This window comes from Vipera berus (genome assembly GCF_964194415.1).
Source record: "Vipera berus genome assembly, contig: HAP1_SCAFFOLD_79, whole genome shotgun sequence".
Classification (NCBI taxonomy): Eukaryota; Metazoa; Chordata; class Lepidosauria; order Squamata; family Viperidae; genus Vipera; species Vipera berus.
In genome coordinates, this window is record NW_027673620.1 from 1 (window position 1) to 16979 (window position 16979).

At 46.4% G+C, this 16979-nt stretch overlaps 1 protein-coding gene across 1 annotated transcript; it reads left to right on the forward strand.

The window, feature by feature from the left end:
• Positions 1 to 1952: 1952 nt before the first annotated feature.
• Positions 1953 to 6227, forward strand: LOC308679237 (phospholipase A and acyltransferase 3-like; the record flags this gene model as incomplete). Its single annotated transcript, XM_081346826.1, has 3 exons — positions 1953 to 2055; positions 3236 to 3504; positions 4401 to 6227. Coding segments are annotated over 3 exons (474 nt in total), but the record flags the coding sequence as incomplete, so codon positions are not given.
• Positions 6228 to 16979: the final 10752 nt, after the last annotated feature.

Sequence of the window (16979 nt, forward strand, 5' to 3'; positions counted from 1 at the left end):
TTCTTTAGGTTGCATTGGGTACTTGAGTATCTGAATCTTTGGCTGTTCCAAAGTTCTGCTTTGTGGGCACCGTTTGGGCTGTCATTTATGGAAGTATTTGTGCGTTTGTGTGTGTGTGTGTGTGAATTGGACTTAGACAAAGTTGTGCCATTCTTCCAGTTTCACTATGTAATGTTTGCCAAAGGGAAGCAGATAGTAACTATCTGGTAGACTCTGAAACATGGAAAATAACCTTATCTAAATAACCTTATCTAAATAACTATGGGGGACGTGGTGGCTCAGTGGGTTAGGACATTGAGCTTGTCGATCAGAAGGTCAGCAGTTTGGCGGGTCGAATCCCGAGTGCCACGTAGCAGAGTGAGCGCCTGTTACTCGTCCCAGCTTCTGCCAACCTAGCAGTTCGAAAGCACGTAAAAAGGCAAGTAGAAAAATAGGGACCACTACAGTGGGAAGGTAACAGCGTTCCGTGCGCCTTTGGCGTCTAAGTCATGCCGGCCACATGACCACGGAGACGTCCTCGGACAAGCACTGCCTCTTCAGCTTTGAAACGATGAGCACTGGAGACTGTGACCATCATAAATATGAGTCAGTTGCTAAGCATCTGAATTTTGATCACACAACCACGGGGAGGCTGGAGTGGTCATCAGTGTGAAAAATGGCCCTGTCACTTTTTTCAGTGCCATTGTAACTTTGAACAGTCACTAAATAAGCTATCGTAACTCAAGGATTACCTGTAGCACAGTTTGCCCAACATTTGGGGGAGCTGAGCAGAATATTTGTATGCATGTGTGCACGTATCTCCTAAGGTTAGTTTTACACGTTATTTTCCTTCATTAAACAAAAAGGCCCCAAGCATCGGATTTATAATTGATTGCTCAAACATTTTGAAACACTAACCTTTAGCCACAATTGGGGGATCTGATTCTGTATAGCTAATATGATGTGCTCCTTCGGATTAGCTGGTTGTAAATAATGAATTGCTGGAAAAACTAATCAATAACGAGAAAAGATCCCTGCAGGACACAGGAGAAGCCTTGGAATTGATTCAGCATCTGTAATAACAAGCACAACAAGAGCCGGTTGCATGGGGGTGGGTGGGTTGTGTGCCTAGGGGAAAAGACTTTTCTTACAGATAAGGTGTGCAAAAATCCTTCAAGAACACTTAGGATCCTTCAAGAGACTGTTAAAATAATTGCTGATAGGAACACGTTCTCCGTTTTATGGGGGAAAACAATCTGCAAAACCCGTAAAAGAGAAAGGAAAAAAGTTGCTGCAATGGAACAGCAATTTGCAGTGCTAAGGAACAATGGGTTTTCAACGCATCTCCGTCAGCGCCCAAAGCAGCAGCCCTTTTTATGAAAGAAACATTTGTCCGCTGTTCTGGAATGCTCCCCCCTTCTTTAGCCTGGATGATCCGGTGACTGAGTTTTTGTTTTCTAATTCTTATAGATGTTGCTTTCTTTCTCAAATGGCCTTAGCTGGAAGGTTTATTTTCAAACCGCTGGGTTTTCTGTATGTTTTGCATTGATGTGTTCTACTTGGTCTAAGTAGGAGAAGAGCAAGCAGAGCTGGGGAGGGCGGCGCTAAGCACGTCATGAGCCTAGAGTCGTGGCGTCCCCAAGAATTGTCTTAACTCCAATCTGTCTTGATTTCCGCTGACCAGCACCCCAGTTTAGTATTGTTGACTAGTTACAGTAACAGAGTTGGAAAGGACCTCGGAGGTCATCTAGTCCAGCCCCCTGCTCTCGCTATATTTTTTCTGATAAATGGCACCTAGAACCTCCGAAGGCTGTTTGTTCCACTAGTTAATTGTTTCTCGCTGTTAGGAATTTCCTCCTTAGTTCTAGGTTGCTTCTCTCCTTGGTTAGTTTGTTGAGCAAATAAACCTTCTTAACTGGAACTTGACGCGCGATCCCAACTCTTGGCCCCTGATTGTCTTCTTTTATCCACAGGTTGATCTGGAGCTTGGGGACTTGATAGAAATCTTCCGCTTGGCCTACCAGCACTGGGCAATCTACGTGGGGAATGGCTATGTGGTCCATCTTGCTCCACCAAGTAAGGAAGGCTCTGTTGGATGGGGTGACCAAATGACCAGGCAAAAAGTCTAGCTTGGCTTGCACCTCTGCATTTTAGCCATGATTGTAACCCTGGGAAATTAGCAATGGATACAGGATACAGGTAGTCCTGGTCATTGGCCCAAAGTCAGCCAGCTGGCTTTCATACTTAAGGTGGGACTAGAACTCACAGACTCCTGGTCATTGGCCCAAAGTCAGCCAGCTGGCTTTCATACTTAAGGTGGGACTAGAACTCACAGACTCCTGGTCATTGGCCCAAAGTCAGCCAGCTGGCTTTCATACTTAAGGTGGGACTAGAACTCACAGACTCCTGGTCATTGGCCCAAAGTCAGCCAGCTGGCTTTCATACTTAAGGTGGGACTAGAACTCACAGACTCCTGGTCATTGGCCCAAAGTCAGCCAGCTGGCTTTCATACTTAAGGTGGGACTAGAACTCACAGACTCCTGGTCATTGGCCCAAGGTCAGCCAGCTGGCTTTCATACTTAAGGTGGGACTAGAACTCACAGACTCCTGGTCATTGGCCCAAAGTCAGCCAGCTGGCTTTCATACTTAAGGTGGGACTAGAACTCACAGACTCCTGGTCATTGGCCCAAAGTCAGCCAGCTGGCTTTCATACTTAAGGTGGGACTAGAACTCACAGACTCCTGGTCATTGGCCCAAAGTCAGCCAGCTGGCTTTCATGACTATGGCAAGACTAGAAGTTCCCATCTCCCAGTTTCTGGCCTGATGTCTTAAACCAGGGGTGTCAAACTGCTGGCCTGTGGGCCGGACGCATCACTACAAAACCATGCCCACCCCATTGCCGGCAATGGGGAAAAAGCTCCGATACGTCACGTGACGTCGCGAGTTTGACATGTCTGTCTTAAACACTCTCAAGGGTGTCCCACCTTGGGAACTTAAGACCCATGGACTTCAACTCCCAGAATTCTCAGCAAAGAGCGTTAAGTCTACATATCAGAAGGATGTCCAGAGAACATCTAATAATCTAGGACAGGGTTATCCAACCTTGGCAACTTTAAGACCTGTGGACATCAACTCCCAGAATTCCCCAGCCAGCTTGGCTGGCTGGGGAATTCTGGGAATTGAAGTCCACAAGTCCGCACTAGACCATATTGGCTCTCCACGAATGACCGTCCGACTCTTTCTTTCCCCCCAAAAGGTGAACTTGCCGGAGCAGGCTGCGCCAGCCTCATGTCCACCCTCACCAACAAGGCCTTGGTGAAGAAAGAACGTCTTTTGGAAGTGGTGGGCAACGACCGATACCGGGTCAACAACAAACACGATTCCAAATACACCCCATTGCCTGTTCGAAAGATTATCCAGCTGGCGGAAGAGAAAGTGGGGCAAGAACTGGAGTATAAAGTCACCAGTGAAAATTGTGAGCACTTCGTCACGGAGTTGCGCTACGGTGTGGCCAGGAGCGATCAAGTAAGAGCTTCGTTTTGAGCTTTTCTGCACAAAATTGGGTGGTTTTTTTTTTGTGGTGGCAAATTCAAAAGGCTTGGGAGAGTTCTTGCGTCTAAACGCCTCTTTTTAACTTTCCTGAGTTTGCCTCTATTACACAAGTAGTCCTCTGTTTGCAGCCATTCGCTTAGTGACCACTCAAAGTCACAACAGCAGTGAAAGTTGTGACTGTTTTCCACACCTAAAAACCTGTTGCAGCATCCCCAGGGTCACATGATCAATATCCAGACCCTCGGCAAATGGCATGTACTTAAGACAGGGTCATGTGACCTTGGTGACAAGCAAAGTCCAATGGGGAAGCCAGATTCATTTAACAACCGTGCTAACTTGGTTCACTTAGCATCTGTGGCCAGAACAGTCGTAAAACAGGGGGGAAACTCAATTTATTTATTTTAGGAGATTTACATGGCTGCCTACTCGAGCACGGCGACTCAAGGCAGCTTACACGGATGTAGGAACACCGTATAAAAGAAGTAAAAATAATAGTAAGAAAAATAATAAAATAATAACACCCCCACACACACACACACAAACAAACACTCCTCTTAACAACCCTCTTCCTTAGCGGTGGAAACTTTGGGCTCGATTTTGGTTGTAAGTGGAGGACTTGCAATAGGAAGAAAATCCTCTTTTGGGGAACAAAGCGATGCCTGAAGCACCCCAGACCCGTACAGAGCAGACCCCCGCCTCCCCCAAATCCCAGCTCTTTTCTCTCCCTCCTCGACGGATGGACAAATTGCCAGTCGCCATATTAGCACATCAGGAACACGGCGGGTGGGGTGGATTTAACGGAACACGTATGATCTTTTCTTTGCAGGGAAGGCAAATCTTTGCACCTCATCTTTCTTTTTGTCTGGCAGGTCAGGGATTTTTTTGTGGGGGCGACCATCGCGGGCCTGGCTGGCTTGTTCGTTGGCGTCGGCACGGCCATGGTCAGGAGAAAAAAGCAGCAGAACCAATAACAATGAGGAAAAAGCAGATTCTCTCACAGCTCTCCGTCTCGTTGGTGTTTGTGTGCCTGCGTGTGTGTGTGTGTGTGTGTGTGTGCTAAGTTTCTACCAACTGGACCATCTCCAGTTTGAAAACAAAGTTATTTCCAGCCATTTCTCTAAATCCCATCTTCTCCTTGACGGCCAGGCGGGAGTTTAACGTCCGTAGCTTTCTTTGCGTCACAGATGGGTTTGAGTAACTCTTCCCTTAATCCAGGGTGAATGGATTTTGCCTTCCTCCAGGAAAGGCTAACATTAACCAACTTCCATCAGATTAAGGCTTGCATCTGGCCTCCCTTGATTCCTGGCTAAGCTTCAGACAGATGGTGGAGTTGGTAGTGGATTGAAGGTCAAGGAATTAGGCAGAGCCGGGATTATAGCTAAATTTGATTTAATAATGATGATAATAATAATAAAGTTGGAAGGGACCTTGGAGATCATCTAGGCTGCTCAGGCAGGAAACCCTATACCATTTCAGACAAATGGCTGTCCAGTCTCTTCTTAAAAACTTCCTGTGTTGGATTTAGCCCTGTAGATACAGATAGTCCTCAATTTACAACAATTTGTTTAGTGCCCAGAGTTACAACACCATTGAAAAAAGTGACATGACCATTTTTCACACAACTGTTGCAGCATCCCCACGGTCACGCGATCAAAATTCAGCTGTTTGTCAACTGACTCGTATTTATGACGGCTGCAGTGTCCTGGGCTCGCGTGATCTCTTTTTGTGACCTTCTGACCAGCAAAGTCAACGGGGGGGGGGGGGGAAAGTCACTTGACATCTGCGTTACTAATTCAACAGCTGCAGTGATTCGCTTAACAACTTTGGCAAGAAAGGTCATAAAATGGGGCAAAACTCACTTAACCAACGTCTTGCCCATGGAAAATTTGGGCTCAATTCTGTTTGTAAGTCGGGGACTAACTGTACTGTATAGAGAGATCCTTTGAGACGTGAATATCCTCCAAAGTTATTACAAATGCATTTCAGGCTGAAGAAGCTGCTAGTTAATTTTTTAAAAAAATATCCTTGAATTTCTGATCAAGAGGCAAAGCTCTCGCCATGCAAAATCTATCTAACTGCCACTGTTTGTACGTAACTTTTAGCAGCGTTCTTCCCCCCCCAACGCATGTAGCAAACAGAGTCTGGTGGGTGATGTTTCTAGTGAGATTAGTGGCTAAATTATTTTCCCACCACGATTAGCTATTTAGCCCCGGAGAAGGGTTACTCATGATACTAACGTACACATTTAAAATAAATTTAAATATAAATTTAATAAATTCTATTTATTTTACGTGAATTTAGTAAGTAAATAAAGCTTGTCTTGAGTTTTTCCACCCCAGTGTGGCTCAAGTGAGAATACTTATGGATATATATCCCTCTCCGTTTTGCATTTCAGACAATTCCGTCGTTCCCTGCAGGACAACGGGAGGTAAAATCTTGAACAAATAACATTTCAGAGTTAGTCGCTTTTTATTTGCTAGCTAGAAATACAGGATTAAAAAAATATCCACTTCCCTCTAATCACACGTCAACAGCATAACAAGGCATCCCATTTCCGTGCAAAAAATAGATCTGCCTCTTTTATGGTTGAGGGGAAGATTTTATTTATTTGTTTATTCCAAAAACAAACTGCTCTTTTAAAAGATGTTTTATACTTGACGTGAGGAAACTTGCAAATAAAAGCTTTGAGTTTTTGAGCCTGGTTGCTTTCTGAAGGAGCTGTGAATTATTACGGGGGCTTCATGGCGGGGTTTTGGGGGATTTGACGCAGTTCTTAGTCACAGGTCTTAAGTCTGGGATGTCTGAAGGAGCCACTTTCGATCACTTTGCAAGGAAAACGAAGAACCAGGGTTTAATTTGCAGTGCAGCAGGGCTGCCGTTTCCACTGCATCTTTCATTTACTTTGCAAGAGTGCAACTACTAGACATTGCACGAGAAGACAAAAGGTGAGGGATTCTTCCCAAAGAGGTCTTCAAGATGACCCCAGCCATCAACACCATCTCCATAGGCTGACTCTTGGAGATTGATCTTTCATTTTTTGTTTTATGAAAAAGTTGATCCATTAACAACAGCTTTGGAAGGTAGTTCCCGACCTGTAACCATTTCTTTAGTGATCGTTCGAAGTTACAGCGGCACTGAACAAAGTGGCTTATGTCTGTTTTCACGCTTATGACTATTGCAGAGCCCCACGGTCACGTGATCTGAATTCAGAAGCTTGGCAAGTGACTCGTATTTATGACGGTCGCAGTGTCCTGGGGTCACGTGATCTCCTTTTGCGACCTTCTGACAAACAAACTCAACGGGGAAGGCGTATTCACTTTACAAACGTGTTACCAACTTAATAACTGCAGTGATTCCCTTAACAACTGTTAGCAAGCAAGGTCATACAATGGGGCAAGTTCTTCACTTAACAACAGTCTCGTTAGAATGAGCAAATTCCCCCTCCCTTCTAGCACTGATGATGTTACCTAGTTGGGTCATGAAAGGTCTGCAAGAAAACCACCCAGCTCAGAGAGCACCAAGGACCCCACAGTCCTCCTCCTCCTCCTCCTCCTCCCTTCTAGCACTTATTGAAACAGCTGTGTCTCTTCCTATCTGCAACTTATTAAATCAGCTGTGTCTCTTTCTGTCTGCAACTTATTGAAAAAGCTGTGTGTTTTCCTGTCTGCAACTTATTGAATCAGCTGTGTCTCTTCCTGTCTGCAACTTATTGAAGCAGCTCTGTCTCTTCCTATCTGCAACTTATTAAATCAGCTGTCTCTTCCTGTCTGCAACTTATTAAATCAGCTGTGTCTCTTCCTGTCTGCAACTTATTAAATCAGCTCTGTCTCTTCCTGTCTGCAACTTATTGAAGCAGCTATGTCTCTTCCTTTCTGCAACTTATTAAATCAGCTGTGTCTCTTCCTGTCTGCAACTTATTGAAGCATCTATGTCTCTTCCTTTCTGCAACTTATTAAATCAGCTGTGTCTCTTCCTGTCTGCAACTTATTGAAGCAGCTATGTCTCTTCCTGTCTGCAACTTATTAAATCAGCTGTGTCTCTTCCTGTCTGCAACCTATTGAAGCAGCTAGGTCTTTTCCTGGTCATAAGTCAAGGAGCACCTGTAAATGTCTCTTCTCTTCTCTGCAGCTGCAATGGCTTTCTTTATCAACAGCCCATTGTTGTATAACAACGGGACAAGGCTTAATTTTGTCCTCGGGCTCCTCCGTAACCTTTTATTTTGTTCTGTGGACTTGGCCTGCCTGCTTTCTGCTCCAGCCTCTGAGACACAAAAAACATTGATTGCAGGTCGTGGGAATTAAAAGCCAAGTGCCAGGCGGGCGTATTTCGATACTTGCTTCTCTGCCAGCTTGTTCCAACATTTCCCAATCTAATATTCTCTAGAAATCTTGCAAAAGGTCAGGGTATTGTGCCAAGAACATGTTTGATTGAGAATCAAATCATTTCTTGTTCAGTGCCAGCTGCAAGGATTTACGGATGGGAAAGAAAATTCAGCGCATGGGAATCCTACTCTGGTTTCTCAGGAGTTTATCAACAACATCAGGAAAGCCCACATTTCCCTTCCCTTGAGGAGGAGTGTGTGTCTTGGTCTGTGCCCCCACTCGCAAAATCCCACCATCTTTATTATAAACCCTCATTTAAACCCGCGGGGAGAGGTTTTCAATTAGCTGGTTTCACATTTGAACGACTCTATCCAAATTGCACCTCAAAATGCTGCTTGTCTCTGGAGTCAGAATAAAGAAAGCAGAGATTCTTTTTTCCAGTCTGGATATTTTATATCTGAGCCCATCTCTCTTTTCGACGGAAGATTTGGAAAACCTCTCGAGGTTTTGTTATTTGCAACCTGAATCCAGCTCAGGAGACCTTAGTAAGTGTCTCTGTTATTCTCTGGCTTAAATGGATAATTTTCAGTGATAATTTATTCCTGGTGCTTTTTTCCATCGTTTTCCCTCTGTGTCAATCTTTCTCAACCGTGATAATTTTGAAGTATGTGTAATTTTGAAGTACTGCTAAGTTTGTAAAGCCGCCCTGAGTCTTCGGAGAAGGGCGGGATGTAAATGGAATTAAAATAAAAAATTAAAATAAAATAAGACTTCAACTCCCAGAATTCTGCAGGCTAGCTAGCTGGGGAATTCTGGGAGTTAAAATTCACCCATCTGAAAGCATATTGGCCAGGGAATTCTGGGAGCTGAAGTCCACCCATCTTAAATCAAGCTGGCTGGGGAATTCTGGGAGTTGAAATCTACACATTTTTAAAGTTGCTCAGGTTGAAAAACGCTGCCCTCTATCATGACATTTTAAAACTTGGCTATGGTAAAGTTGAAACCCCAGTGAAACTGGATTGCTGAATTAAAAGAAGACAAATGGCAGATGAGGTGACTAAAACGTGATTTTAATTTTATTTGCCCATGTAACCATGGGAACTTTTAATATGCCAACAGCTGGCGTCGAGGTAGGTAAGAGAGAAAATTGTATTTGAGCCTGTTCTCAAAAGGGGGATTGCAGATGGTGGTTTGAGGGGGGGCAATCTTCTCAGTCGTGGCCCCCAAATTCGAATTCCGTGATGGAATAAGTTGCTTCCTCTCCACTCTCTTACAGCTTGTCACTATTTTTTTTAAAATAAAACATTATCTTGTTCAGATATATGATTCATACAGTGCGCTCCAAGTTATTATGGGGCTTGTGTGTTCATTATCACTCTTTGTAGCTCCCTTTCATTTTTAAAAATTAACTTTGTAAGATGCCTGGAGGGTTTTGTTTGAGAACGGAAAGGACAAGGCTGTTTTCAAGTGTCTGGCTGCAAAGATGAATCCATAAATAAGACATTATTTACTGGGCTTTATTGCTAGCAAGAGATTAATTTGGGGAACAAATCACCATCTAGGCAGAAGTCTGTTACAGAGGCCACAGACATCCAGAGAAAAAGTGTGGCACAAATCCGTGCCAGCAAGAAAAACAGCACTCTGGGAAAAAAAAAATGCGGAGAATTGCCACTAAGATGTTTAGAGAGCTGGAGACTAAAACATACAAAGACTGGTTGCAGGAATTGGGTACTTCTAATCTAACAAGGGACGCGGTGGCTCAGTGGGTTGGGACGCTGAGCTTGTCGATCAAATGGTCGGCAGTTTGGCGGGTCGAATCCCGAGTGTCGCGTAACAGAGTGAGCGCCTGTTACTCGTCCCAGCTTCTGCCAACCTAGCAGTTCGAAAGCACGTAAAAATGCAAGTAGAAAAATAGGGACCACTCCGGTGGGAAGGTAACAGCGCTCCGTGCGCCTTTGGCGTCCAGTCATGCCGGCCACATGACCACGGAGACGTCCTCGGACAAGCACTGGCTCTTCGGCTTTGAAACGGAGATGAGCACCGGCCCCTAGAGTCGGAGACGACTAGCACGCATGTGCGGGGGAACCTTTACCTTTACCTTAATCTAACCAAGAGAAGGACTAGGGGTGACATGATAGCGGTCTTCCAGTATTTCAGGGGCTGCCCCAAAGAAGAGGGGGTCAAACTATTTTCCAAAGGACCAAAAGGCAGGACAAGAAGCAACGGGTGGAAACTAACCAAGGAGAGAAGCAGCCTGGAACTAAGGAGGAATTTCCTGACACTCAGAACAATTAATCAGTGGAGCAACTTGCAGCAGAAGTTATGAATGCTTCATCACTGGACGTTTTTAAGAAGAAACTGGACAGCCATTTGTCTGAATTGGTATAGGCTCTCCTGCTTGACCAGGGGGTTGGACTAGAAGACCTCCAAGGTCCCTTCCAGCTGTATTCTGAATTTTTACACAAATGTGTTTCCCTTGGTTTGTATGTCGATCAGAAAGCAGTTCTCTTGATTCACCAGGGCAGCGTCTCCCAAAATGTTTGTCTGCGATTCCTTGCCAGTCCTTGAGGCTTTCTCTTTCTCTCTCCCCATCATCAAAACTGCCCTTGGGAAATCTGTGCTTGTTGGTCACAATCACACAATCTACTGCAGGCAGTCTTTGACCTTCAACCATTCATTTAGCGACTGTTCAGAGTTACAACTGAAAACAGTGACTTACGACACATCAATGCGGTTCTAACCCCTGCAGCATCCCCACGGTCTGGCAATTATATTTATATAATTATGTTTATAATGGTTGCGCCACGTTGATAACTGCCCAGAGTTTTTAAGATACGAGATGGGAGGGCAAATAAATTCCGTAATAAATTAACCAAGTAAAACATCCTGAGCTTATGTGATCACCATTTGTGACCCTCCCAGCTGGCTTGCAACAATCAGTCAGTAGAGGAAGCCAAGCTTCCTTAATGACTGTGTGATTCATTTAGCAACTGCAGCGATTTGCTTAGCTCTGGCAAAAAGGTCATCAAATGTGACTCCTTTAACGACCGTCTTGCTCAGCAGTGGAAATTCTGGCCCATCTTAAAGCATGCTGGCTGGGGGTGGCGGCGGGGTGGGTGGGGGTGGAAATCTGGCAATTGCAGTCCACCCACCTTAAAGCCTGTGGTCGTATGTAGAGGACCAGCTCTAGTTGGGGAGGTTGGGTGGCAAGGAAAACAGGAAGGAGGAAATTATATTTTGCAACTGTACCTGGTATTCGGGAGCTGCGTCGAGGGACCTCCGAATAATCTGCAGAATAATAACATAATAAAATTAGCCACCTGGTTTATTTATTTATTTTTTAAAAAAGTCTCCAACAGATGTAAAGTTTGAGAAACTTTGGGCCAGGGAGAGCGGCTTGAGAAACCCCCTCAACCCACACCCCCGTCTTAGCCAACCCATCCACTTGCTCAGACATCAGAGTCTTTCTTGGTTACTTGGTAACAGGTGAGGTGGCACCTGTCCTATTATGTCACTCTAAGCACCAGCCAGGAAATGGGAGGTGAATTCATTCGCCACAGGAAAAAAAGTGAGCGCCCATTGCAGGTACCAGCAGTGGGTGGGAGGGAAGCTGGCCGGATGGGTGCCCCCCGCTTTGCCTTCCACTCTGCTTGAGCCAGGCTGGGTGTTGGGGTGAATCAGACCTGGGCCAGCCAGGAGAGCAAGGTGGGGTGCACCTGGGGGTCTTCTTGGCCAGTTGCTCTCTCTTCATTTGGGCTTCTGATGAGAAAAAAAAGTCAGAAACCCCCAGCCCCAATTGGTCGCTTTGGAGATTCAGTGACAACATGGCCAAATTTCAGTGGCTCCCTTCCTTCCTCCCTCCCTCCCTCCCTCCCTCCCTCCCTCCCTTCCTTCCTTCCTCCCTCTCTCCCTCCCTCCCATCCCTCCCTCCCATCCCTCCCTTCCTTCCTTCCTCCCTCCCTTCCTCGTTCCCTCCCTCCCTCCCCTCCCTCCCTCCCTCCCTTCTTTCCTCCCTCCCTCCCTCATTACCTCCCTACCATCTCTCCTTCCTTCCTTCCTCTCTCCCTCTCTCCCTCCCCTCCCTCGTTCCCTCCCTCCCATCTCTCCTCCCTTCCTTCCTCCCTCCCTCCCTCCCTCCCTCCCTTCCTTCCTTCCTTCCTCCCTCTCTCCCTCCCTCCCATCCCTCCCTCCCATCCCTCCCTTCCTTCCTTCCTCCCTCCCTTCCTCGTTCCCTCCCTCCCTCCCCTCCCTCCCTCCCTCCCTTCTTTCCTCCCTCCCTCCCTCATTACCTCCCTACCATCTCTCCTTCCTTCCTTCCTCTCTCCCTCTCTCCCTCCCCTCCCTCGTTCCCTCCCTCCCATCTCTCCTCCCTTCCTTCCTCCCTCCCTCCCTCCCTCCCTTCCTCATTCCCTTCCTCCCACTGTCCCTTTTTTCTCCTTCCTTCCTTCCTTCCTCCCTCCCTCCCTCCCTCCCTCCCTCCCTCTCCAGTTCTTAAAGGATGCTGGCTTGGGGGATTCTGGGAATTGCAGTCCACCCATCTGAAAGTTACCAAGAAACAGTCCCAAACTGTCTGTGGCCCAGAATGATGGGCCAGGAGGATGAGCAGAGAGTTTCCAAGTTCCTAATTCTTCCACCCAAGCAGGAATTCTTTCTCCTGGGAACATAAGGCCAGGGGGAGAAGGAAAGGGATGCCTTGCTATCTCTATTCATGAACTTTTATAGCTTTGCCCAGGCAAAAAGAGCAGTCTCGACCCCAAGAGGTTTCCTTATCTAAATTTCGGTGGAAGAAAGAGGCAGTGGGAAGCCAGGAGAGAGAAAACTAATCTGGGGAGGAAAATGCATATTAATTGGGGTGATTAATCATTTTGTGCCAACTGATTAAATTTAAATGGTTTTGCAAATCAGGGGATCTTGACGGGAGCCTTTTTAATTTGCTGGCAAAAATTGCTTTCGCAAACAAACGCCATAATTCACACTTCCCTTCATTTGCTATTTCCTTTTTTTTTTTTTAAAAAAGGAACAAACAAAACCTTTTAAAGCTTTGTGTTAAAATGTGATAAGACATCCTATAAATGGATTTAATTTGCCCTAATTTTGGGCAGTGCCGCTTGGAAATTCTACCGGGATAGCAAGGCTGACTCCGAAAGAGCCTGCTGTGAACAGCTTTATCCAGGTCTGCTAAAAACAACACCCCTATAGGGTAGGCCAGTGCTAGTCCTTGCTCGCTGCACCTGGGGCTGAGCAAACAATGGTTTAACCACAGCCTTTTAGTGATTTCATGGCTGAGGTAACACTGTGGTGGAGATTAAACTACAAACTTGGCTTTTGGTCCACATTGAGAGTTTCCAGTCTTCGGACGTTTGGGTTGCCTGCTTGAATTGTGAGTCCTCCAGTGTTGAGGGAGAAGCAGGTTTTCACGGTCCCCCCCATTTCTCAAATGGTTTCTTCCCCTGAGAATGAGGCTTCTGGTTTTCTGCTTTAGAGGCAGAGGTTGATGGAGAAGTCCTTTTGGATTTCTCTTTGGGGGGGGGGGTTGGCTGCTGTGGGGTGGGGGGAATTGTAGCTGTGAAAAACCTGGAAGGTCTTTCTTTGTAATGACTCCCTTTGGGGTTGAATGGGGTGGGTGGGTGGGTGGGGGAAAGGCCAGGGATGCTGCAGATGAGTGGGGAGAGGATTGTGCCAAATAAGAGGGGAGGTATCTTTACCTGGGCACTCCAGCATTATGCCACACCGTTTCCATGGGCATTCCCACCCCAATCATCATCATCATCATCATCATCATCATCATCATCATCATCATCATCATCTTATTTTTTTATCCTGCTTTTATTATTTGTATAAATATCTAAATATCTCAAGGTAGTGAACAGTTGGCTGTCGTGCCTAAGGCAGGAGTAGAACTCCTTATGTCTTCTTCTCCTTCCTCCCCCTCCTCCTCCTCCTCCTCTTCCTTCTTCTTCTCCTTTTCTTCCTTTTCTCCTTCCTCCTCCTCCTCCTCCTCCTCTCCTTCTCCTCTTTCTCCTTCCTTTTCTCTCTCCCTCCTCCTCCTCCTCTTTAAAGATTTTTGTCCAAAAATGCTAAGCAACTGGAATGAAGCAAGAAGGGGCTAACACAGATCCACCCCAGTAGCGCTAAAGGGCTTCAGGGAAGAGTTCGCCAAAGAAACAGGAATTATCCTCTCTCTCTATATATATGTTTTTTCTCTTCTAGATATGCTCATAGGAAGTCGGCACTGAGAAGACACAAGGACACCCTAGCCAAGATGAATGAGGAGGAGCAAAATCACTCAGCCCTTTTAATCAAGGTTAAAAATCCAGCCGAACCGGTAAATGGGGGCTGGGAACAAGGCAGGGAGAAGTGGGGGTGTGGGGGGGGCAAAAGAGGGAAGGTAAAACGTAAAGGTTTCCCCCGCACATGCGTGCTAGTCGTTTCCGACTCTAGGGGCCGGTGCTCATCTCCGTTTCAAAGCCGAAGAGCCAGCGCTTGTCCGAGGACGTCTCCGTGGTCATGTGGCCGGCATGACTAGACGCCAAAGGCGCACGGAACGCTGTTACCTTCCCACCGTAGCGGTCCCTATTTTTCTACTTGCGTTTTTACGTGCTTTCGAACTGCTAGGTTGGCAGAAGCTGGGACGAGTAACAGGCGCTCACTCTGCTACACGGCACTCGGGATTCGACCTGCCAAACTGCCGACCTTTTGATCGACAAGCTCAGCGTCCTAACCCACTGAGCCACTGCGTCCCTTCTAAAAGAGGGAAACTTTAAGAAAAGGGCCAGGTCGATTCCCCTTTTCCTTCCAGCTGCTGAGCAGAGGTTACTGCATTGCTAGCGGCTGGCATTTGAACAGAAATATTGGTTGAAGTACAGGCCGTCCTCAATTTACAGTTGGCCAATGTGGACCAGGATTTCTGTCACTAAGCAAGGTGGCGGTGAAGTGAACTGCGCCTTTATTTTACCATCTCTTTTGCCACGGTTGCTAAGCGAAGCACTGCCGCGGTCCAATGAATCCGGCAGCCACGCGGTGAACCCATCTTGACTTTGCACGTCAGAAGCCAGCTAGGAAGGTGGCAGCCAGGTGACCCTGACACATGTCGTAAGTCCCTTCTTTTCAATGCCGTCGTAACTTCAAGTGGTCAAATGGCTGAAAGTTGCAACAGTTGTAAGAGGACTATCTGCACACATCATTAAATTAATGGGCACCAGGCACCGCATCCCTGCTTCAGACAGGAAGGCGGTGCAGAGAGTGGTGAGGACGGCCGAAAAGATCATTGGCAGTTCCCTCCCTCCCATCCAGGACATAGCACAGAAGCGTTGTTTGAACAGGGTCCGTAAGATTATCCGGGACGCTACTCATCCTCTTCACGACCTGTTTTCCTTGTTCCCTTCTGGGAGGAGGGGGCTTCGTGGTATCCAGTAGCAGAACATCCAGATAAAGCCATAGTTTCGTTCCATACAGCATTAACCTTGTGAACTCTCAAGCTTCCGCCTTCCCTTATATATTCAAGATGGACAGTCTTTAATATTTTATTGTTATGTATGTGTAGCTTGTCGATCAGAAGGTCGGCTGTTTGGCAGGTCAAATCCCGAGCGCCGCGTAGCAGAGTGAGCGCCTGTTACTCGTCCCAGCTTCTGCCAACCTAGCAGTTCGAAAGCACGTAAAAATGCAAGTAGAAAAATAGGGACCGCTACGGTGGGAAGGTAACAGCGTTCCGTGTGCCTTTGGCGTCTAGTCATACCGGCCACATGACCACGGAGACATCCTCGGACAAGTGCTGGCTCTTCGGCTTTGAAACGGAGATGAGCACCGGCCCTGAGAGTCGGAAACGACTAGCACGCATGTGCGGGGGAACCTTTACCTTTATGTGTAGGGGTGTGGGTCTATACATATATGTTGTATGTGGTATGTTTTAGGTGTGTGTCATGTATGTGTTTCACTTTGAGAGCGGGCAACTAAATTTCATTTTTGATGTGTGCCGTTGTGCCCACAGTAAAATAAAAAAGACAATAAAGATGATCTTATCTATCTTATCTTATCTGTTCTACTGTGTGGTTAGCTGTGTGGTTTCTGTACGCAAGGACAATCCTCTCTGGAAGCTGAGCTTGTGTCAGGATGACCTCTGCCTCAAGTCCATGTGAACGTGTATTTAAACCAGTTAGCTAAGAGTGCTCCACGTAATGATAGATTTAGTTAGTGATATATTAACTTTTGTGCTTTTTTAAAAAAATTATTTACTGTTACAGTGAAAAGTTTCAGAAGAGACTGGACAGTCACTTGTCTCAGGTTCTCCTGCTTGAGCGGGGTTGGGTAGGGGGTGGGGCTGGACTAGATGACCTCCAAGGTCCCTTCCAGCTCTATTCTATTCTATGTCTGTAGACCTTCAAAACTTCTGTTACAATTCTTGGGTTTAAGAGACGCTTCTATGTGTCTTTCCAGTTTGCCACTGAGTGATTGTGACGGCATGGGATCAAACCCTCTCTCCCAGCATAGTCTACCTGTCAGGATTATTGAGAGGAATTTTTTTGCTAGAAGGGCAGGCTCCAAATTTCAGCCACAGCTTTCCCCCCCCCCCACTCCCTCCCCTCTTTGGGATTTCCCCCCCCCCACACTCCTGCAGTAAATCCAATAACCAGCAGGTGGTGCTACAGCACCATAGAAAAGATCCAATTCGGCCTATATTTTTTGGAAGGCGCCTTGTCTCTTTAAAAACGGTCTTTGCAAAGAAACGAGCTTTGTTGGGAAAGGTGCACCCCATATGTGCAGTAATGTTTGGCATGCAGAGAAGGTAGGCATCAAACAGCTGGAAGAAGAGACACCGAGCTACAAGGCTGATGCTGAAGACGAATTTGGCCAGATGAGAACAGAGTAAAGCACAATTTCACTCCTCTGAGCATGTGTATGATGTCCATTAAGCCCGGACTTTGTTTTTCCTTAAGGAAAAACTGCCATGGAAAAACAAACTCCAGTTGCCTTTTGGAAAAGCATCTTTGGGTCTGGTCTGGTCCCAATGAGAGTAGCAAGTCAAGGATTGCCATTGGATTGATCTCACCAAAGCCGGGCTTGGTCGACTTGTAGGAAGAGGACAGACTGAGTAGTGATAGGCCACTGAGTTGGGACCTTTTGTGTCTT